Genomic DNA, 24,516 nt, shown 5'->3' on the forward strand with positions numbered 1-24,516 from the left:
CAAGAGAATAAAGCTCTCTTCTTTCTTCTTTAGGGAAAAACCTTCCTAAATGTCCTTCCCCTTAGAGAATTTGATGGGCACTAGTTAACCCACACACTGCCTTGTCCACCTCCACCTTTCCAGTCAGAGTCCCTCTCTTCTTGTCTCCCTACTCTCCCTCCACTTGTCCCAAGCCGTGCGTGCAGTCACCCAATTCAGGAGCAGGACACAGAAGTCACTCTGGTTTTGGTTTGGTGTGGCCTCCCTTGATTTTGTTCCACATTAAACAAAGGATGGCTTCCCACCCTCAGAGGGCAAACTGTGTAAGCCCTCAGTCTCCTAAGGCTAGCTACCCGTGCTCGATAAATAATGTACCAAGTGCTTCTCCCACACAGGCCCCACTGTGACAGTCACAGTGATCAGGGGACAGCTGAGGGAATTTGATAGCACCTCACCACTTAAGGGACACAGGAGGGCGGGGACTGTGGTTAGAAAACCACAACAGAAGAGGAGCCAGGGGAACCAGAGAGGACTCTCAGGAGGAGAGTTTAATGGTGAAGAAAATTGGGATTAGCAGGGTCAGGCTGTAGGTAACTGGGTTCCAGCTTAAAGGCCTCTGTTCTGCCCAGAAGGAGCCACACAGAGACTGGCTCACTAGCAGTCACAGCTAAGACAATGCAAGGCAGGTAGGACCTGATGGGTCCAGGCTTCTTCTGGGGGAGATCACTGGTGACAGCCGACATTGGCACATCAGCACTTTCTAAGCGGTTGCTAGGCACCAAGCACCTGTCTGGATCCGCACTTCTCAAGCATTAACTGATGTACCCGACCCTGGAGATATGGCAAAAGTGCAGACTTTGCTTTCCTTGCTCTGAAGGGGGACCTGGGAGGTGACATGTATCCTGAGCCAGGCTGACGGGCACGCTGAACACCCTGAGGAGTCCTTTCTCTTTAAAAACCCGCAGCGAGGCCTGTGCCGCTACTGGTTTATATCTGAGGAAACCGAGGCACAGAAACACAGAGAAAGGTAAAAAACTATCTGGGGCCAGATCTGACTATAGAGATGACCGTTTCTGAGGAGTCCGAGCAGCCAGAGGGAAAGACAGCGTCAGAGTGACTCAGCCAGCCATTAGATCCTGCTTCAAATGTGTGTCCTACAGGAGGCCAGGCAGAACAGAGGCACAGCTCTGGAGCCACACTGACACCTGAAGAGAATGCTGAGGTCCAAGGAGAACTGTGTGTCACCCTAGAAACAGTCAGGACAGCCATGGAAAAGCCAGCACAAAACAAAACCCTTTAAAGCCTGAACCACACAGGAACACGCAGTTGCAGTCGCATGAACGAATGTGAGTGATGTTATTTTGTCCTCGGGTTCTCCGTGGGCACAGGGATGGATCTCTAGGCTGGTCATCACTCAGAGCTTCATGCTTCCTTTCCCAAGTCCTCCTGGGTGGGTAAGCCTCCAGGGAGATAAAAAGCCAAGAAGCTCGGAGAGGGATCTGGCCCTTCTGACCCAAGAAGAGCATCTCTGGGTTCAGGAATGCATTCAGCTTCCAGAAGTGGGTGTGCATAATTAGCGCCAGAGCTCAGGAATGCTTGCCAGAGCCTCTGTCTCCCAAACTAAACTTCCTCACCCTAGCTTGCAAGATGCAGTCTCCTAAGAGCCTCGGATGAAAGGCACTGGCTGAACCCATCCATCGTAAATACCAGTCCGGGGCTTTTATTTTCTGATTGGGACTTGCCTCATCCACTAATTATCCCTGTCCATCAGGGATGACAGCCCGGGGATAATCAATGGTTGCTTCTTTTCCCCGCCCACCCTCACACTCTGGCCCAAGTACAGCAGCAATGAAGCTGCCTGTGAAAGAGATGGCACACCCACAAAAGGTGGTCCCCATCCAGCCGCCCCCTCAGGGACCAATGCTCCCTCTCAAGCTTGTCCAGTCTAATTAAACCAAGGGCCCCAAGCTCCCTCTTACCCACATTGCTCAAGGTGTTTTCTAACATATGGGTGTGTCGCCACTTAACAATTAAAATAACTAAGCAAATACATCAACTGTATCTTCAAATTTGCTTTGGTTTTTAATTTCTTTTCTTTCTTTTTATCTATCTATCTATCATGAGCTATCCAACAAGACTAACACTAGGGACTGAGGGTTATTTAAATTTAAATTACAAGGAACTAAAACATAATCATCTGTCCCTTGGTCCCACTGGCCAGACTTCAGTGTCAACAGCACTGGGAGATCTAGAACTGCTCTCACTGTGGAAACTTTTCAACGGGCAGCCTTGGCCACACCTGGGCATCTGTACCTTGCTTCACAACTGCAAAGAGCGTTCAGGATCTGATTTATTTTGTTCATCTGTTTTCATTTTGAGACGACGGGCTTTTGCTATGCAGCCCAGGCTGGCCTAGAACTTGTTTGTATGACTACCTGCGGAAGCTGTGCTGCTCCCAGCTTGATCTCTTGCATGCTGGGATGACAGCACCCAGCACTGTGGGTCCTGTCCTTTCCACCCTTTGTAGCATATATGTTTCCATACTCCAACTTTCTCTGCAAACAAAACTCCTCTCCCTCTCCTTTTCCATTCTCCAAAGTTCACACACACACACACACACACAGGTTTTCACTACTCTGATTTTCTTTTCAATTATTACTTGAGACAGTCTTCCCACCAGAGGAAAGGTAGTGGCCACCCATGCACCTTACGCTGCCTGAGAAAGTTTTAAAGAGCTAGCCACCAAGGGGTCCAGAAGGACCCATGAGCAACATAAGAACAGCGCTGAACGGGGTTGGCACTGTAGATAGTACCAAAGGGAGCACAAAGGGCTTCCTAGCAACCCCAGGGAGGCCCGTGCCCATGCCCGTGCGCATACTTAAGGAGTAAGAGATGCTAGGTGAGAGGTCTGCCCTGACTCCCTCCCCTTGATTGTACTAATTGCTGCTAGGTTTGCTGGCTCCTGAGACAGACAGGGAAATTAGCTCATCCGGTCACCTGGCTGGCTCTCCACATCAGGAAACATGAGAAGTCATTAGTTTAGCACCTAAAGCAGGTTTTCACTGCTCTTACCTGCAAAGTGCTTGTGCAGTTAAGCCTCCCCCAAGATACCGCCTGCCCTAGAGTACCCTTAAGGGCAGAGTCCAGAGCTGTCACTCTGTTCATTAGTTCCTGTCTGTCAATATCCCCAAGATGACCAGCAAAGCACACCATAACCCAAGAGCCCCATAAAGTCGGAAGTCTGGACTCACAAAGTCACACACACACACACACACACACACGCACGCCACTCTACTCATTCCTCCATGGACCCTCTCTGACGAGTCTCCACCAACTCCAACATGACTTGAACCTCTGAGATCCTGCTCCCTACACTAGCTACCATTTCTGTTTGCCAAACCCTCCAGAAGGCAGGCACAGGTTCACAAACTCATCAAACCCCAGGGGCCTAGCCATACTGTGCTGAATCAGTTTCCATCTGGGGTAAAGACCACACTTCATTCATCACTCAAGCTCCTACCGCAAGCCACCAGGAAAGATGCCCTGGTGGACCACGAAAGGTGCTACGCTTCCTTTTACAATATGTGCCTGCTGCACGCCTGTGCGTCCACTGGCTATCATTCATGCCGGAGCAGAGCGCCCTAACAGACAAAACGGTCAAGAGTGTGAGCTTGCTGAGAGTCAGCTGGCCCAACTTCAGATCTGTTCAGTGAGTGACCTTAGAGGCAAGTGACTTCATCACCTGGTGCCACTCTGTCTCCCTCTGTAACTGATGCTAATGGCCAGTTCCTGCCCCCAGAGGATGATTATCAGGCTGCTGTGCTCGAAGGACTGAGTAGCAGCACACAGAGCTCAGCTCTCCTTTTGTGAGTCAGCACACAATGGCAGCCTTCCGGAACAGCACGTTAAATGAGTGTCTACTACATGCAGGTACTGAGTGAGGGGCCACCATGCAGAGATAAGAGGGTCCACTGGTGCCAATGACGCAGATGGGAGCATCCACCAAGTTGGAAAGACTGGAGGGCAGTTGGGGTGGGCGTACCCCACATGTCTCGCCTGGCTCTCCAAGAGGAAGCAGACATTTTCCTGGCCAAAGGGGGGAAAAAAGCAGGAAGGCATGCATATTACCATAGCCACAGTTAGCATGACTCAAGATGTCCAACCGGAATATAGTCCAGATATATCCACGGTGGAGTGACACACACACACACAAAGACAGAGAACCTCTTGCTTTGTGAACTACAGAGGGAAGCCCCTGGTGGCTCAGGTCAGCCTGAGCTCTCCTTCCAGCAACCCCTATTGCAACCCCTGCAAAACCTAGAGAGAATCAGTAAGCATTTGTTAAAAGGGCAAATTCCTGAGCCCCACCCGAGATCAACAAAGAATTTAAGGGTGGGCCTAGGAATCTGCAAGTGAAGACACTGTGGCTTTCTGAGAACTAGCAAGACTGGAGGACCGCAGATAAGATGGTATGTCCTACCCCTAAGCCCTTAGAAACTGGGAACTCAGCAATCTCCTGGCATTCATGTCCAGCCTCTTCCAAAATAATCTGAAAGATGAGCACTCAGACACAGGAATGTAAGCAGAGACATGCTTTGCGAGACAGTCAGCACCGGGTTCCAGAAGCTTTGAGAAGTGCATTCCTTTAGGCCACAGATAAATCCTTCACAGAAGAACATAAACCTGCAAAAATAACCCACGTCCTTACTGAAGCATTGCTTCTAACAGTGAAACACCAGCCTAGCCCGAACACAGGTAAGAGGCGCAAGCTCTCCACCTCAGGGCCTTTGCACAGACTGGACCACTCTTCCACTGATCCTAAGTTGCTACAGTGTCCCCTTCCTGGAGACTCCCCCTCACCCCTCTTGGGGATAGACAGGTCTGATTGTGCCGCTGCACGGATTCCTTTTAGCATATGGGAGAATGGGGCTAGAGATAGTTCAGCGGTTAAAAGCACCTCTTAAAAGCATCTCGCTGCCCTTGCAGAAGGCCAAGGTTCAATTGCCAGCACCCACACAGGGGCTCACCACTGTCTGTAACTCCAGTCCCATGGGGTCCAATGCTCTCTTCTGCCCTCCTGGGATACCAGGTTTGTAAAACACCCATATACATAAAATAAATAATAATGAAAAATAAAAAGGGGGTTGGGTGGTTGGTTTGCTTTTGTTGTTTTTGTTTGTTTAAGAATTGCTGTCACTTGTCCATATCATATCTGTCACCCACTACTCTGTTAGACAGTAGGTTCCAGAAAGGCAGGAATTGCCACTTTTGTTTGCTGCTGCTCTACATCCCCAGCACTTCACGCTGGACCCTGCACACAGTAGGTCCTCAAATGTGTCCCCAGTAGAATTTACTATAGACACAAACAAAGTCCCATACACGGCCATCACAGAAACTTGCATAGCTTATGTAACTCCTCGAATGGGAAAGGGAAGCTTGGATGGCAAGGTTTCCTAGGCCTTTAATTGTCTGGGCTCCTGTGAGCTTGAGTGCATAGCCCACTCCGTAATTGGTGCTTTTGGATAACTTCACTTAATTGAAGTTTCTAGGTTTTCTTCCATTAATTTTATATAACTTGTATAATCTTTCAGAAGTAATCCCTCATGAAATGTTCTCAAAACATTGCTTTTTTTTTTTTTAAGGAAAAAAAAAAAAAGGCCTGCCTCCTCAGTGACTTAATTAGGGTGTCCCTAATTAAGGCCAGCACCATCAAACAGGCCAAGTTCCCGGGGAGCCAGGTTCCGTGGGGCTGCAAGTCTCCTGCCTGCAGAGTGAATATCTCAGTCCTCCCAGCAATAGCTGGGGCTCAGGGGCTGGCCCTGGGCGACTTCTGGTGAGGCTCCTCAGTACCTGCTTCCTATTGGGGTGTCTGATGCAATTATTCAGGTCCCAGATCACATCCTGCTGTGGCGTTGGCTTTGAAGGCTCAGTAAACAGTCACTTCAAAACAAAGAGCAACCATTAAAGCCAACTCAAAGACTTCCTTAATGGCAGCGTGCTCAGCAGCAAGGAGCCTGGCTCCAGAAGGCAACCGTGGTCTCCCTGGAAACTAATCCACCCCACTGCCAGCCCCTAACTGCAGGGATCTGCCGGCTCCTGGTTGGCACTCAAGTCTCCTGGTCTGGAGTGGGCTCCCCGATTAGAGCATGTATCCTGCCTGAGGCAGCCACACTGGACTCCACCACTCCCCACTTACATCCCTCTGTTGATAAGCTAGAGGCACCAATAGATGGGTCAACTCATTGTTCAAAGATCTCAGGCCAACTATTGGATTCTACCCCTTCTTGCGGGTGTAGGGTGCTAGGCGTGCATGCATGTGGGTGCATACAGGCATGAACATGGACAGGCCAGAGGTGGATTTTGGGGTGTCCAGCTCTCTCTGCCTCCTCTAGTGCCAGGGTTACAGGAGGATGCAGACATACTCAGTGTTTTCTATGTTAGGGATTTGAACTCTGGTCCTCATGCTTGCACAACAAACACTCTCAGCCACCACCACACCCCACAAGGCTTCTTGGAAGCAGCCCAGAGGCAAATCTAGATTCTGCATGTGATATGGCCAGCATACTTGAAACCATCAGATGGAGGAAATGCATCCACCCCAGCGCCTGAAGGGAAAAATGTGAAATGCCACACTGTGGGAGACAACGGAGAGTGGCTTACAGAGCACACTCCTGGAGTGGATGTCAGAGGATGTTACTCGGCCTGGGCTTAACCCCTCACCTGCTACGCAAATGGCTGAACCTCTCTGCCACTCTGCTTCCCATCTGTAGAATGGGAATGACAGCTGAGTTGAAGTATCAAATAACACTTAGTGCATGGTAGTTCCAACCACAGAAACTTTATTACACAAGTAAAATGAGATTGAATTGCCAGTTGGGTGTCACCCAGACCAAAGGCCTTCTGCTTTTCTGTCCTCCCACCCCAAGTGGAAATTAGAGGCACTCCCCTCTCCAACAACCCCACAAACTCTTGTGTTGACTCCTGGCAGTGTGACTTCAGCAAAGACTGATGTCTTGCTGGTGACTCTCATAAAGACCATCAAGATGAGGCCTGTGACAGGCTTGTTCACAGCTCCAACTCTCCCACCCAGGATGCCCAGTGTTTCCCCCCGCCACACCCCCCAAGCACATAATCAGGCTACAGAATACATACACATACTACATTTTTGAAAGTTATCTGTATGTTGAAAGTTGAAAAGCAAACACGGATGGTAGTATCAAACTCAGGAATGATCTTGGACTTTTCTGAAACAGGAGTGTCACTGCCAGCAAGGAACTCTGATTTTAAAAGTGTGAGAGTGTGTGTGTGTGTGTGTGTGTGTGTGTGTGTGTGTGTGTACATGCTTGAGATGAGACCAGGCTTGGTTCCAAAGGTCAGGAGTTTTAATGTAGATTTGCATAGCCTTTCCTGAATCTGGAAACGGAGCAGTGTCGTCACACTGATACCCATAAAAGCTTCAGGATTTGGACTGCAGACTGCAGATGCTTGAGACAGACCGGGTAACTTGGACGGACATGAAGAGTTAATTTGGCATGTGTTTCACACCAAACAAGCCATTTGGTGTGAAACATCTACCTTCTCTTCTAACCCTTGAGGTTAATATTGTCCCCTCACCTTTCATTATGTAGATTAAAAGGAATTAAAAAAAAAAAAAATCAAGGCTCAGGAAAGTAATTTTTCCAGAATAAAAAGTCCAAAAAATGGTAGAACCATGCTTTAAAATTCAAAGAAAAGAACCACACTTTTATTGGTTTTTGGTTTTATTTTGTTTTTTGGGGGTGACAGGGTTTTTCTGTGTGTAGCTATCTCTCCTGGAACTCAGCTCTGTAAACCAGACTGGCCTTGAACTCACAAAGATCCACCTGCCTCTGTATCCTGAGGGCTGGGATTAAAGGTGTACACCACCACCACCACCCAGGAAACCCACTTTTTCAAATGAGTAACTAATTATTCAGTAGAATAGGAAAGATGACCTCACAGAATCCCTCCTAGGAGAAACGGCCCAAGAAGACCCTTCTCTGGGTGAGAATGATTTCAACAGGCAGAGGTGATGGAGGAGGTAACTAGGGAGCCATGGGGAGTCACACGCAGGCCCATCGGCTGGGGCCCAGGGATAGAGGACCTAGCTGCCAGCCAGGCTCAGACGGAAGAGTAGCTTTGAGCAGTCAGCAGGAAGAAGACCAGGTCTTGGGAGGGGGCAGTGGCTCCATATGTCCTCAATACTAGAGACAGGGCCAGAAGCCACCAAGACACCCAGAAAACCAAGGGGGCACAAAAGATAGCTCAGCAACCTAACTCCTCCCTCCCTCCTCTCCCCTGTCCTCAGTAGCTTTGAAGGCCTCTTTTCTCCCAGTGCACCCTCTTATGAACAGTTGGTGGGGTTTGCAAATAAAGAAATGGAATCCCCGTAGATCACGCTGGGCCAGAGGGCTCTCAGGGCTTCCTTACAAAAACCTTGTAACTTCATTTCTAGTAGCTCCAAGACAGGCTCTAATACGGCTCCAAAAAGAGACAGTGCTTGCCTGGAGCAGCAAAGAAATAATAACTACCTAGATCTTAAGTCCCTTCCCAATCTACAGGCTACCTTAACTAACTCCTGGACAGGGAAGAGGGAAACCTTCCACAGGTAAAAAGATCTGCATTTCGGAACCTAAAAGGCAGGTATATTAGGACACCCACCTTACAGAAAACAAAACTGGGACTCCTAGAGACTGAGAAACTTAGCCGCAGGGAGTCCTTTAGCTCCCTGTGCTCCTGGTCAGCAGGACTCCAGAATATCTACAAGCGTCACATCCTGACCAGCAAGAGGTAGAAGGTGAATTGAATGGACAGGAAGCTGCACTGTAAGGCAGGGACAATACTTAGTGTGTTTAAGATCTCTGCTGCTCAGTGAAGCAGCCACTAGCCACCCATGGCTATTTAAACTCCAACAACTAAAAAAATACATTTGTTACAGTCATGCACTTTCATTGCTGGGGTTTGTTTTTGTATTTTAAGACAAAGCCTCATAACCGCCTGGGCAGACCACAAAGTCTCTATGTAGTTGAGAATGACCCAGAACTTCTGGTCTTCCCACCTCCACCTCCCAAATACCAGGATTGCAGGGTAGCACCACAATGCTTGGCTAAAAGGTGCATCAGAGTAAAAACTGAAGAATTCTAGATAAGCTATTGTTGAGTTTTGCTGGGACGACTTAGCATGTTGCTGTATTTTTATTTTAATTTTTATTGTGGTGAGATGCACATAGCAAAACATTCCATTTGGCTATCTTGAAGACTAAATTAGGTGATATTGAGATTATTCACATCCTTGTGCAAGCGTCTAAATGGGTTCTTCTTCTGCTTGGGTGAGATCAAGAAGGCACCGTGACAGGGGTGTGTCTGTGAGGGGAGGCCTGATGGCTTCAGTGATGCTCAACCCTGGTGACCTAGTGCTTTCAAAATCCTAACATGCTGCCTAAAGCGCTGACTCAGAGACTCCTGGGAGCAGGCCCAGGCTTCACGTCTCCCAGGGCACTCAGTGGGCCTTTTCTGCAACCATGCCCAGCCACCCAAAAGACACACATGCCCAGACCCCCTTCTCTGGTCAGACCCACTACCCCAGCCCCTACAGAGCCCTGTCATGTAGCAGGTGGCATCAAGAGAGTCGCAAGCAATATTACTGCCCACCGCCACCTCTCCCAGGAGTTACTGGCACTAAGCAAGCCAGTGTCTCCATTCCTGTCCATTCTTTGAGGCAAAGAAATCAAGTAAAAAGGCACATAGCTTAAAAGGCACTCGACTGTTTTTCCGCCCACTTAAGACAGGAAAAGAAGCCTCTTATAGACTAAGACCAAGGCCATGTACACCAAGAATTAATACAGGAAGGTGGTTTTCTAAGGATCCCATCTAGACAGATTTTCAAGGACAAGGGCTCTACCAACTCAGCCCAAACCGGAGGGCTAGCAGGACGTAATTAAACACAGAAAGCTCTTTTACAGGCGTGTTCCGGGGCTGGACACAGAATGAGTTTGAGGTAAGGAGTTCACTGCGGAGTCATGTGAACTTTGGTTGAACCTGCCTGATCCATATGATTATGAGAGTGCAGACTCAGACACCTTGACTCCATATTCAAGCCCAGTCAGTGAGGAGATCGCATGAGCTCTGTGCCTGAACCAGGAGAAGCGCTGAGGGTAGAGCCCGTAAGAGCCTGGCCCCCAAAGCTGCTTCACTCCACTCACACCTACAGAACTAGGATGAAAGGGGCACTGCAAACTTTTCTATTGATTTAACTGATAAATGGGGGAAAGAAAAAAGGGGAAGCCATATCTCTTCATACTCCTTAAATTAAATATTGTTCCCAAGAGGCAACAGCTACTAAGAGACTTCCACCCACAGCATCTCCATTCAAGCCCACAGTTCCAGATCAGAGGCCCTAGTTCCTTCTATGACCCTCCCGTGGGCTCAGACAGATGAAGAGCTGTCTTCTTGAAATACATCAACACCCTTCCCCATACCTTGATTTCTTAAAGACCTTCACTCTGGGACAAAGAGGACATGGTCTGAACACCAATTCCCCTCACCATGGCCTGGGACACGTTACTGCATCTCCCCGCCCAAGCCTCCGTTTTCTCATTTGCCACATCATACACACGAATGATATAAAATCATGCATGCCTGTCAGTAGAAGCCTGGCACACAGTAGGTCCTTCTCCAAGTCCCTACCCACCTACTGTGCACCCTAAGTAATGAATAATGAGCTCCGATTACGTACCAGGTGGCACACCAGAGCATCTCATACAACCAAACCTCACAATTGCACAATGGGTAAAAAAAAAAAAAAAAAAAAAACAACAGCCACTTCTAACCACACTGGGTTGGTGTAGAGAGTGAGTCACCCCAAGGCCTTCCAGGAGGGTTTAGAGGTGTGGAACACAGCCTCAGGATAGACTATGCACTAGGGCTGGCTGGGGCCTCGGGCCTGTTTTGTCTCTGGAGCACACACTCACATGAAACCTGCATTCTGCATCTAATTTAAGGGAGAGCCTCCGCAATCAAATACAATACGCTTCCTGAACGCTCCACCAATTAATTTACTATTTGTCTCTTCATTTGCTATTTAATAAGGCCATATCAGCAGTACAATCTGCAAACCTGAATGAATTAAACTGCTCAAGGCACCAGCCAGTTCCAGTTAAGGGGCCCCAAATGTGGCCTCCTGGTATTCTGACCGGCTACATCCAAAACCTGTTGTATGGCTTCTGTTCTGGTCTGGGGAAAGGCAATTTCTTTATTTTTGCAGAGGTGTGGGTTTGGTGGGAAAGTGTCCTGAAGGCGATTCCAAGAAGTAATGGGGAACTGAAAATGATCTCATTTTTCCATTTCCCAATGGGAACCTCTAAATGGTCTCATTGCAGAAGGAACCCTGCCAGCTCTCACCAGCCCTTGCAAAGATGCAAAACAGCTTAGATACAGATGAGAAAGCATCTAATGGATCAATAGTTTCAACCTTTTCACCCACCGAGCATTTTAGCAACCTCAAGTGAGCTGGGCAAACTGACTGTATCATTTTGGGCTTTTTTCCTTTACAGCCCAAGATGAGATAGACGAGGTCAGAGGACAAGCCACTAGGAAGACAGGGCCTATGTAAGACATACCGCACCTGTATTGAAAGTGCCCCCTGTTTATGTACAGTGCAAATGATAGCTAAAGAGGCTGGGTCTGACTTCCTGACATCACAGCAGAGTTTGGTGATCCAACACAGCGGATAATAAAATAGCACAGAGATGAACATAGATTATTCCAGAAAAGGTGAGTTCTGAACCAGGCCAGAGGTGAGCTCAGCCTACCTTCCATGCAAACAATCATCCCTGTATCTGGGCCTTTATGAATTATGGAATTCCAAAGCATAGAGGCTCAGTACATCGAGCAACGAGTTCTAAACAACTCTATTTGAAAGAGATAAAAGGCCTTTCCCCACAGAATAGCTAAGTGAAGCCAACAAGTGATCTATTTCCAAAGGAAGACAAGATTCACACCCTGAACTCTCAAAAAAAAAAAAAAAAAAAAAAAAAGACTGACCTCGCTAGAAGAGGCCCTAGTGCTCCCATGAGTGGCCCTTTCCAGGCAGCTCCTACTGCCAACTTTATGACATCTTTACTTTGTGTTCTTCTCCCGCAGGCCCCCCAATGAGGAAGCTGTAAAACCTTGGCCAAACACAACCATTTGCCAAGAGAAAAGCCAACATGGGGCCCATCTGTCCATTACAGGAATCTACTTGTTCTGCCTTTGTGTTGCTGTCAGCCTCTACCCAGAGCAACTCCTTTCCCTCCCCATACCTGGTCGCTCGGCCGGCTTTTCATTATCTCACTACAGAAAGAGAAGTCCAAGAAGACTGATGGATGCCCTTCCTTCCTTCGTCGCCTACTGCCATATTGTATCAGAGAAAGGAGCAAGGGCAGGGCCTAGCAAAAACGCCTTCTACATAGGAGGCCTCAATAAAGACCTAGGAAGTGAATCCCTCTTACTAAAGGAACCTCACAACAGTGACCAGGGCAGCCATAAAGTCACTCACTGCACGGCGTCAGACCTGCTACTTATATTGTCACTCATGATAGGTGAGGGGAGCTATGTCCATGCTTCTCTGACCCACAGCAAGATTCCTGGGGAATTCAAGATGTCCCCTTAGCAGCTCTAATTTTAGACAGACCTTCAGACAGAGGATACTGGTGGCCTGCAGAGGTGGGGGCAGTCTGGAGGAACTGAACAAGGCCGCTATTCTGCTCCACACAGGTGCCTGTAACACAACACCCCTGTGGAAAGCGACACATGGAACGGCTCGTTCAGGTGCAATTGGGTATTTTTTAGCTTAGCCACATTACATAAACCTGAACCCAGGGCAAAGTTCGGCCTGCAGCAGGCCTGGTGCTTGTGCAACAAGGACGAGGAACTATTTGATTTTAAATAAATAAATAAATAAGTTAATTATTAAAAGGAGACCGCTGTCTCCAAGGCGAGATACTCTTTAAGTCTGGCTAGCAAAGTCTCTGGAACTTAGAAAGCACGGAAACATGGTCAAATTCTGGTCTAATGATTCAAAACAAAGAACACTAATCTGTTTACCTTACTAAGATCCAGTTCTGTCCAGAACTTGGATAGGAATAAAAAAGATTCTAAGACCTCCTTGAGAGTCAACAGTCACCTCCAGACCACTGTCCCCCAGATAAACCAACAGCTCAGCCCTTCCCGCTTTTGGGGGAGAGACCTACTCACAGCAGGCAGCCCTAAGGGTGATTTATGTGGATCCCAGGGAAGAAAGCCAGTAAGTGATTTTGCACATCGTCCTTCATTATGTGACCACCACCACAGCAGGGTGGGAGGACTGGGGGGGGGGGGGCGCAAGAGGTTTCTTCTCCTCAAGGAATCAGTAAGTTTTTTAGCAGCTGCTGCTCGCTTTCCTTGGGGCTGGATCCTGATGGAGGCAAAGTGACAACTTCTTCCTCCCCCTAGCCCTGAGAGAGAGAAACACAGGCCCTGACAGCCCAGGACTCAGTCCCACCGAGAACCTTTGCAGGAAGCAGAGAGACCTCTCCTGGGCTTTGCTGTGTCTCAAGGGTCTTTGCCTCAGAAGATGGATGGCACAGGCGTGGAAACTATTCCACTCTCTCTTGTTATCTTTTTATTTTTCTCCAAAGAGGAAACTGACTCCCTTCCTGTGTTGCTGTACATTATGAAGTCTCAAAAGCTATTCAGAAAAAAAAAAAAAAAGTTCTTAGCCTTTTTCTCACCCCAATTCAACATCACTTTAAAAAAAAAAAAAAAATCACCTAAAAATGGTACCATGATGACAATCCAAATGGCTTCTCCCTAAAAGCAAACAGAAATGGAACCAAAAATATGATAAGCTGGTCACGAGTTTAAAGATGGGAAGGACAAGGAGGTCACCACAATGCCGGTGACACTAAGAGCTGACTTTCTTGCCCACAACGCCACATATCCATATATCCTATGCTGCCTGTCCTAAAAAGCCCAATTTAATCTTGTCACTTCTCTTTTGAAGTGTCATCGCTGGCCACTCCATAAAAGAAATCTTCTAAAGAAGAAAACTCCATGTAAATATTTAGCAGTTCCCTTACACATAAAACAATCTTAGAAATCAGACAACCTGCATGCTATCTCCCCAATCCCTCTCTTCCCACAAAGGGCCTAAAATCAGAATCCAAAGCACAATGTAATTTTCTGCTGTTACCTCCAGTCTGAAATAGTCTACTGTCAAGTGGAAAAAACAAAAATCTACCAAACTCAAAGAGAGAGAGACTAGAGCGGTGTGTAAGAGGTCTTCCACCTACAAATGTCTAGGCAGGGCCTACACCAGGCATCCAGCTGGTGGGTGGAAGGTGGCACAACCCCATCCTTGGGAAAGGATTACCTTCTGGAGGGCTTTGGGTTCAAACCACCTACTGAAAAGAACTGAGCCCTGATTCTGGATTAAAATAACAACAGTCATAGTCGTCTTCATCATCATCATCATCATCAAAGGTAGAGAAAACTCCAGGTGTGATTACTCTGGGGCTGAAGTCAGGGATCGGTTTAGATCCCTGGATTCCTCATTTCTATTCAGGGACTGGAAACATCATTACCTCCTCAAAAAAAAAAAAAAAAAATAGCGTCTTTAGCAACCCATCTCAAATACCTCCTCTGCACATCACCACATACAGTGTGTGTGCCTCAAACCAAATCTTGTTTTGACTCTAATAAAGTGGGTGAAATCTAAGTTAACAATAAACACCAGAGTCCAAGGAGAGGCATCAATCTTTGTTCAAAAGAACACTTCGATAATTCAATGTGGATTGAGGGCAAAGGAATGAAAGGGGCTGTCTTTGAAGAGACTAATCCATCTAATTCCAAGCCACTGGATTAGAGGCATTCCTGGGGGAGCAGGCTCTGGCTACAGATTAGGCTACAAGGATTTCTGACAAAAGGCACGAGCTTGGTAGGCTTGCAAAATGGACCTGAGCGGGACCAACCAGGCACCTTGGCAAAGTTCACACTAGATGAGGTGACAGTTGGTTCTAAAAGGAGGAGGCAGGCATGACAGCTGAACATTCCTCCCCAAAGTCCATGGTGAAGGCCCATGGCCTCTCCAAACCTTACACTTCATCAGACAAAAGCTTCCCCAGGCGCCAGGCAGCGGCTGAAGAGGGGCTGTCCACACCCACTCGCCAACACAGCTTTCCAAACCTGCCCACTCTTTTGGAAGCCGAGCGTTTAATTAAACACCACCTCCCCGGATCTGTTGAGGCAGACTGGGGCTGGCCTCAAGCCAAAGAGAAGCTCCCTAAATACACTGGAAAAAAATGCCCCCCACTACCGCCCCCAATTCCCACTTCCAGGCAGCTCCTGGAACTGCTTCTATCTTATTAGGGTGGGTAACCTAAGTCACGGTGTACCTCAGAGCACCAGAAAACCCACATTCGAGGATCAGGTTAGCTCCAGTCCCACCCTTTGCAGGAAAAGGCTAGGGTGTTGTTCCCCGCCCCCAACACACTCGCGCGCACTCACACGCACACACAATCCTTCCCAGAGAAGAGTGGGGTGTGGATGTGTGTTTGAGAGAGCTGGGTATAGTAGTTTTGGAAACCTCAACCTTGCCTTCCTGCTGTGAGCCTCTCAGGCTCGGGGTCCCTGGGAACTTCTGCGCCCAGCCCCGGGGGAGGGTATGGGGAATGCAAGGAACACCATCAGCAGCTCTGGAACAGACTAATTAATAACTAATTTGCTCAGATTCCCCTACTCCAGGTAGACCTGAAAGCCAAGCTTGTAACAACCCTGCCACCCAATCTCCCAAGCCGGAAGACTCCTTCCTGCAGCCAAGCAGGGGCCCCCACTACTGCTCCACCACCGCGCCAAGCACTCCACCCCAAACCCAGGGAGTCAGGTGTCCTCCAGGGCGTCCATCCTCCACGGGTCGCAGACACTCAGTCCAGGGACAGACAATGGAAAACTTGGAACTAGGGCCCTATACCCCCAAAGGAACAAGATGGTGTCGCCCCCTGGGATTATGAATGCAGGGGTTGGTAAGTGGCATCAGACTCTTCCCCCACTAGCCCCCGGGAAGTCGCCTGCCCAGTGACCCAGCACAGCCAGAGCAGTGCGGCGGGTGAGCAGGTGACACCCGGGTCGCCAGAGCTCCCGCAGGTGGCCGGCAGCTCAGGCGAGGGCCAGGCCGGCCGCGGTGGAGGGGAAGCCCCGCGGCGAGGTCAGAGCAGCCGCGCCCCCAGCGTCCTACCTTCATGTCGCTGATGATGGTCTGGAAGAGGCCTCCAAGCGCGCTGCATTCCTTCTCGATCACAGCCTCCATTTTCCCGGCGCGGCGGGGACAGGACACGCTCTCGGGGCGGCTGCACTGCGCACGGGGCCGGGCTCGCTCAGCCCGGGAGCGGTTTCACCCTGGGAGCGACCTACCTCCTGCTCGCCGCCGGTTTTGCAGAGAGCACGCGGTGCTCGCAATTTACTGCACTCTGCCCCCCCAAGTCCCAATCCGAGACGCCCAGCCGCTCCGGAGGGCGAGTCGCCTACGTGCAGTGCTCGGCTCCTGGCCTCAAAAATGCCCGGAGAAGACTGACAATCAAGCCACCACGGGTGCCCACGACGGAAAAGGCGAAGCCCATCTTGGTGCAGAGAAAACCCCCCGCTGACCTGGGGCCAGCGCCATTTACGAAAAAAAAAAAAAAAAAAAAAGATAATGTCTTCCAAATATAATTTTTTTCTGAAACTCCAAAATTAAAAAAAAGAGAGAACGAAAAAGGGCAGCAGCAGACGAGGTCAGCTCGCGTCGCCCGGATCTGTTGCTCGCAGACGCGGCCGCCGCCTCCTTTTTACTCCTGTGCGCCCGGCCCCGCGCTCGCTCTGGCGGTGCTCCCGGGGATGTTGCAAGGAGCGCACGCGCGCTCGCGACCGTCTGGCGCGGGAGCGCGGGGGAGGCGCGCGACCGCGGCTCGTGCGTGCGCCGCCCGAGGGCGGGGCTGGGAGCGCGCACTGGCGGAGAGGCGTGCAGGGCGCCTGCTGCAAGGAGGAGCTGGCGCGAGGGTAGGCGAGCCCAGTGTGTGTCTCCCGGACGTTCAGAGCGCCTCGTGCGGCGAGAGTCTCTGAGTGGAGAGGCCGAGTAAGCGCCCAGCCGCCCACAATGGCAGCTAGCGTGCAGGGAAGCCGCGCTGCACCTCCGGCCCCGCCCCTCGAGGGACGGGCAAGGTCGGCACGTTGAGCGCTGCGCCCCGCACCTGGTGAGCGACCAGTGGGGCGGGAAAGCTGTTACTGCTGTCGCTGCTGCAGCCTCGGGAGGAGAGGCCTCTTCGATGATGTCAGGACTGCAACGCCGAGTCACAGCTGCAGGGAGCCAGCTACAAGATTAGGGAGAGTCTGGGAAGAGTATCCTGCGGTGGGATGCTGAGTTCCAGAAAGTTGCAGGGCGCTAGATTGATCTGCTGAGGCTGAGCGAACGCAAAGGGCATCAGGGTTCCTAATCGCCTGCCCATCTGTCTGTACAGATCGCTGGCTGCGTGTGGCTGGAATGCTGATGGTTTTCCAGCCAGGGTTGCCATAGCCACAGAAAACCCCCTTGAGAAGTTTTAACAAAGGGCACCAAAGACTGAGGTGGGCTTGATAAATGTGTCCCTAGCTCCTCTGCCTAACTCCGTAGCCAGGAGCACTTATTCTGACGTCTTCCGGTGTCTGGTAGGGGATCCAATGGGCAACTTGTAAACGAACTTAAAGCACCTAACTGAACCGTTTGCAAGAGTCAATGGAACCCATGTCGAGCTTGACCAAAAGGATCATGTCAAATGCTGTAGTCCCAATTAACTCAGTAAGTCATTCTTTCAACACTGATCAAAAGAATGTAGGGAACTCTGCACAGAACACTGATGTTTGTATTTTCCTTCAGGTCACTCTCCCTGACATCTGGAGAGGCCAAACCTTCTGTAAGTCACTTCTGTGCGTTGTCGACCCTGCCGCTTCCGGCCCTTAAGGAGATTCAGTTGCAAATACCTCACCTGCACCTTGCCCTTATTAGTACTTGACACGCGGTGTGTTCTCCGGAATTGTTATTTTGATGTTAATGTCGTTGGTATTATAATGATCCAAGTCACAGGAGAGCTTGACTGGCTGGTACAAGCTCCAGTTTTCAACCTATGAACCCTGTAGCCTTGAATAAGTTACCTAAGCCCTCTGGGCCACCGTGTCTCCTTGGTAACCAGAAGTGATGGTGGTACTTACCGGAAAGCTGTCTTAAGCATTGCACGAGCTAATAAGTGAAAATGCTTAAAGTGGTATTTGATACAAGGGAAGTCAACACTCAGGAAATCCTCAATAAAAGTAGGCCAGGCCAAGAATCAAGTGCAATCTAGCTTCAGATCACCTATTGCAAGCCTGCAGTGTTGGCATGTGGTCTCGCTCACCGCAGAGTGCATTCTGCAACTTTATGCACTACAGCTAATTGAAGGTCCTTGTTTTTGTTGGTGGAAGAAGTTGGACCTGCCTTTCTGCCAAACTCCAAAATGCCAAACTCCAAACAATGCCCCTCAACTGCCCCTACCCATTTCTTGGTCCAATCTTAGCAATGTTTACCAATGCACACCACTCGTTAGCCTCCTTTTCCCCCTAAGCTTCAACCGGGTTCAGCACTGACTTAGCTGTCCTCTCTTAAGGCCAACACTAAGTTCTTTGAAAGGGGCTGTGAGGAAGGTTTCCCCCGTGGAATTACAGACACCCACCTCCATGAGACTATCCAATTTTAGGTGGGGGAGGGGATCCAGGGCATTGCTTTCTCTCTGCTCAGCAAACACTGTACCAACTGAGAATTACATGCTAGCCCCATGTTTTGTGTTTGAGTTTTTTGAGCCAGGGTTTTAGTCTAAAGTCACACGAGCCCAGAACCCTTGCCAAGTCACCTGCCTCTGGCTCCCGGGCACTGGAATTGTGGTGCTACACCACCACACCTGACTTTTGGCAGTTTTAGATTGGAATCTGGCTGCTCTGTAAAGGGGTATTGGAGAAGTGGAAATGATGGGGGTCAGACTAACTTAGATTACACTAGATTCTGCTGTATTCCAGCTTCTTCCTAATTTCTCCCCTCTGGCACGGAGTGCTTGCTTCTTTTTTGTTTGTTTTTGTTTTTTTTTTTTTCGAGACAAGGTTTCTCTGTGTAACGGTGGCTGTCCTGGAACTCACTTTGTAGACCAGGCTGGCCTTGGAACTCAGAAATCCACCTGCCTCTGCTTCCCAAGTGCTGGGATTAAAGGCATGCACCACCACTGCCTGGCTTTTTTTTTTTTAAGATTTATTTATTATTATACATAAGTACACTGTAACTGACTTCAGACACACCAGAAGAGGGTGTCAGATCTCATTACTGGTGGTTGTGAGCTACCATGTGGTTGCTAGGATTTGAACTCAGGACCTTTGGAAGAGCAGTCAGTGCTCTTACCCACTGAGCCATCTCACCAGCCCAAGTGCTTGCTTCTTGATTGTTCTTTGGTGGTAATGGAGGTGGAGGTGGAAGTGATGGTGGTGTGTAGGTGTGTGTGTGTGTGTGTGTGTGTGTGTGTGTGTGTGTGTGTTTGAAATCCTGTCTCAAAAAAAAAAAACTTAAAAAGAGAGAAAGTACGAGAGAGAGACAGACTCCCAGGAACCAAACTGAGGAATTTCAAACTCTCTGTCCAAGAGTAAACATGGCTCAAAATGTCCACTCCCCTTCTAATTCTTGACCTCTGGCCACTGGGCTATTTGATCCGTGGAGCCAGCCTGTTTCCCCAGAGCTCTTTCTCCACTCACTGACTGTTCCAAGGACTGGTGTGGGCATCTATGCCTGATGCTTAACAGTGGTGCTACACGTGTGGGTTTGCTTGCTTCCCAGCCTTGCTCCTCCACCCTGGCCCTCCAGAAGGGTCTGTCCCAGCTGGTCCGAAAACTTTGATGTCTATTAGGAGTTACTGAGGAACTTTTAAGCTACACCAGACTGGACTCTGATGCTAGAATCGTATTTAATTGGTCTGGGCTGCTACTGATCCTTAGGATGTTTTCAAACTTCCCAGGCTATTTTAACATATGGTAAAGTGAAGCAAGGTCCTGATTTGGAAGGACCTTGAAAGGAGGTTCCTGTACCTGACGAGCCTAGCTCTACACTAAGCAGGAACTAGGCTCTGCATTCTTCTTAATTAACCATGAACATTTCATTCAATCCTCGTAAAGATATAGAAGAGGGGGTGGATTTTGTTTGTTTCACAAAAATAGGACTGAATTAAACACGTTTTCCTGGATCTTGCTATTAACATTCAATTTCTACAGAAATCCCTCTGGATCAACTGATATTATTCTCATCCATTCTTCCTGCACCCCTTTCTGTGCTGGAGTCCCATCCTCAGTCCTTTTAAGTTTTCCTTTATGACATAATTTCATATGTACAGAAGTGCTGCAGGAATAGTGTTAAGGCTGTTCCAGTTACACGTCCTTAGGTTCCCTCAAGGCTACTCTACTCTGGTCCTTGCTTCATGCCTTGTAGGAGGTGGGGATGGTTAAAAGCCCTTGAGTGATGCTAAGCTGCTTCATGCTGCTCTCTTTGACTTCTCCCAGATGGCAGTGAGACTCAAGGAAGACTATACAGAGCCCTGACTGTTGTGAAGGGTCTCTGCATCCCAAGCTGTTTCGGTGAGCTGGTTAAGATAGTACCTAAGAGCTGGGACCTTACCCCACATAGCCGGGTGGTGGTGTTGGCGGTAAAGGCCTTTAATTCACGAACTCAGGTAGCAGAGGCAGGTGGGTCTCTGAGATGAGGCCAGCCATGTTTACAGAGCTACAGAGCGTACCTTGTTTTTGACATCAGGCTTTTCATTAGCCAGGCACTCACTAAGTAGATTCATCTAGCCGACCAGTAAGCCCCAGACATCCACCTGTCTGTGCCTCCCTGCCATTACAGTACAAGCATGACGTTTATCCACACGGGTTGTGACCATCGAACTTGGCTCCTTGTGCTTGCAAAGCACTTCGCCTACTGCTCTGTCTTCCCAGCCTGCGGTGACTCTGTTTCCACTTCTTTAAAATTAACATAATAGGCCAGCACAGTGGTGCAAGCCTTTAGTCCCACCACTAGGGAGGCAGGGACAGGCAGATTTCTGTGAGTTCAAGGCCAGTCTGGTCTATATAGTGTGTTCCAGGACAGCTTTATCTATTTAGACAGCTCGTACCTTGAAGAAGAAGAAAATAAACCTCAAAATAAAATAGAATCAAATAAAGATAATAGACAAGTTGGGTGAACACTGACTGGGATATCACCGGCCAGTACTTGTCACAGGGCTACTCACTGAGGACTAGAGTCTTGAGCTGGCAAGATGACAGCTGGCAAGGGGGTTAGGTTACTTGCTGCTAAACCTGATGACCCAAGTTTGATTTTTGGGTCCAACACAGTGAGAGAGAGAGAGAGAGAGAGAACTACTGGACATTCTCTCTCTCTCTCTCACACACACACACACATACACACACTGAATAAAAACAAAGATTACAATGTCAATGTTACTCATAAGTTTGTTCAAGCTTATACTGCTGACCTGTAAGCAGAAATCTTTATGATCCAACAGCCACTAAATGGCTTAGAGAGCTGGGGAGTTTCCAGTAGATAAAAGGTTTGAGTTAGAAACAGACCTGTTTTGAAACAAAATTAGCAAAAATCAGTTCAAAATATCTCGAGAGATGACTCACGCGAAGCGCTGTTTTGCTTGTGTTTGGTGCACGGCCGCCTAGGAAATGCTCCACTCTAGTGTGGGTGTTTAACCTGGAGGTCCAGAATGTGTCAGTGAGCCAGAAAGCTAACTGAAGAGGGTGATAGATTGGTGGCAGGCTGAAGTAACATCAGAACATCCACAGACCTACAACCAGTGCTTAAGCAGAGGCCTATTTCTGGAGTCAGCTGCCCCAGGGCCAAACATAGGCAGAAATGTAAGCCATTAATCATGTCATTTTATAGTAGCTAAAATGTAGCACATTAGTATCAGATTTTCCAATTTTTAAATATTTTTTTAGTTTTCTCAACTCAAAAACATTCATCATCTGCAAGCTGGTACACTTGTTCTCATTATAGGAGTAAAGTATGTAGGGTCTTTACAGAGAGCTATGGGAAGAATCTACATTTTCCTGGGACTTTGCAAAGAAAAGAGGCTCTATCTGAGGATTCTAAATCTCTAGGACATTTGTCTACTCTATAGTGGGGTGAGGAGAATTCCGTTCATATCTTTTCGTGTTTCATGAGCATTTCTTGTGTGCCAAACCATGTCTGCTCCCATAGTGCTTTGCTTTAGCTATGTGCAACCTTTGGACATTGTAATATGATGTTATTATATACAAAGTTCATGCAAGAAAGCTTTACAATACAGCTACAAAAACAAACAAACACAAAAAACACAAAAACATCACACACAAAAAAAACAAAACAAAATGCTTTTAATCCCAGCCCTTAGGCAGAGGCAGAGGCAGAGGCAGAGGCAGAGGCAGAGGCAGACAGATCTCCAAGTACCAGGCCAGCCTAGTCTACAGTGAGTTCCAGGACAGCCAAGGCTACACAGAGAAAAAAACCCCGTCAAAAAAAAGAAAGAAAGAAAGGAAAAAAAGAAAGAAAGAAAGCAAAAGAAATAAATATAGAAAAAGAAAAGCACAACCAAGACCGTCATAATGTTTAATTACATTTCTGATCCTGTGATAGGTCATAGTTTCATAGCTATCCTTTGATCTGGACATACCTGAGTACTCTCGTGAAAACTAGTATGATACTCACCTGTGTATTAAGAATGAGGTTCTCAGGAGCCTCGATCCCTGCTACAAATAAAGAAATGAGACTGTGTAGGACCTGACCCCTCCTTGCTGACAGTATTTCCAGGGCTTGGCTCTTGGATGCTCCCTCTGAGCTCCTTGAGACATAATAGCTGTGACAGAGACACTGGAGCTTGCTAGAATAGGAACCACGAGGTATGACATGCACATTCTTTTGGAAACCATAAATTCACATTTTGAGAAACATGCAATTATTTTAAATCCATCAGAGCTAGCTGAGTTCATTTTCAAGGAGGAAATCCGGCCAGTGGCTGACAGCTCAACAAATAAAAGCACCTGTCGTTAAGGCTGGGAATCTGAGTTTGATCCCCAGGGCCCACAGGGTTGGTTATCTCCCACATGGAGTTAACCAACCTCCCCAAATTGACCCCTGCTCTCCACAAGCTGACTGAGGCCCATGTATTCCCCCGAAAGCTGATGCTTCCGTGGCCCAGGGAAGAGTCTGTAGTTTTGAGAATCCAGGAGTCAGGATTCTCACCCACCAAGGGACCAGAAAAGGAACTGTGTGCTCTCCAGTGAGGCAGGGGCATGCAGTTGATCCAGGGTCCCACAACCATACAGTTTCAAGGACAGGTAGACTACACCCATCTGCCTCTCCGTGGCAGAAAGCTGATGCAAGACATCTGATGTTCTTGGCTGAGTTGAGACAAAAAGGATCCAATGAGCATCTGCAACCAGTAGCCTCAATACAGCTGTGTTGGAGCTTGAAATTTGCCTTGCCTTGCGTGGACTCAAAATAACCAAGATGTAAATTAATGTGACAGTTTGCTACTGGCCTAAAGTAAGTTTAGGCAAACCAGTACAAACAAATGAGAAAAAGCCCCGGGGCTCGGGCTAAAGCTCCGTGGATGGAATGATTGCATAGCATGTGCAGAGCCCTAGGTTCAGTCCTCAAGAGCCCATAAGACGAGGCACGATGGTGAGGCAGAAAGATCAGAAGTTCATGGCCATCTTTTGACTACACATGAGCTCAAGGCCAGCTGGAGATACTCAAGAGCCTATTGGAAAAAAAAGCGGGGGGGACAAAAAAATAAAAACCCTACTTGAAAGGCTTTCAATCTCATTGAAGTCTTCCTAAGATTCTCACTGGCAATCATCCCCTCCCCCCAAATGCATTCGCAATTCAAAATTACTAAACACAGAAACAAAAAGTAAACCCACAGGACCAAGAAATAGTGGTACAATTAGATAGAAGGTGGTTTAAAATGGTTTGCCTGGGTTAGCAAGATGGCTCATCAGGTAAAGGCACTTGCCAGTAGGCCTGACCATCTGAGTTCAGTTCCAGGACTCACACAGCAGAGAACCAATGCCTAAAAGTGACCTATACAGACAATGAACACTGCCCACCCACCCCACTCTAATCAAATAAATAAATGAAATTAATGTAAAATGATAGTTCACCCATCAAGGAAGCAAAAGCTTACGGTGCTATAAAAAAGAGACATGCGTTATGAAAAGGGAATGAATCAGAAAAGTTTAGCAACAAAGAATGAGGTCATGGAACCTATCTACTCCGTCCTACAGAGGAGTCAGAGAACTGAGAAGACACAGCTACAAAGAGAATTTTGGACCAGAAAGAAAACATCCCAGAGCCGGGCGTGGTGGCGCACGCCTTTAATCCCAGCACTCGGGAGGCAGAGGCAGGCGGATTTCTGAGTTCGAGGCCAGCCTGGTCTACAAAGTG

General features: G+C 48.3%; 1 protein-coding gene across 10 annotated transcripts in view; it reads right to left on the bottom strand.

Moving 5' to 3' along the window:
- The window catches only part of Mtss1 (MTSS I-BAR domain containing 1), a 138,664-nt gene extending 121,382 nt beyond the window's left edge, over positions 1–17,282 (bottom strand). For 2 of the 10 annotated variants that reach the window (XM_021182747.2, XM_029469536.1), the window contains exon 1: positions 16,246–17,270. In XM_021182747.2, the coding sequence (XP_021038406.1) occupies positions 16,246–16,317 (72 nt within the window). In that variant the 5' untranslated portion in view covers positions 16,318–17,270. Of the gene's footprint in view, positions 1–16,245 lie in introns of all 10 variants that reach the window. The other 8 variants (XM_029469535.1, XM_021182752.2, XM_021182751.2 and 5 more) reach the window with 8 other exon arrangements.
- Between the last annotated feature and the right edge of the window lie 7,234 nt (positions 17,283–24,516).

Source organism: Mus caroli, chromosome 15, assembly GCF_900094665.2.
Source record: "Mus caroli chromosome 15, CAROLI_EIJ_v1.1, whole genome shotgun sequence".
Classification (NCBI taxonomy): domain Eukaryota; kingdom Metazoa; phylum Chordata; class Mammalia; order Rodentia; family Muridae; genus Mus; species Mus caroli.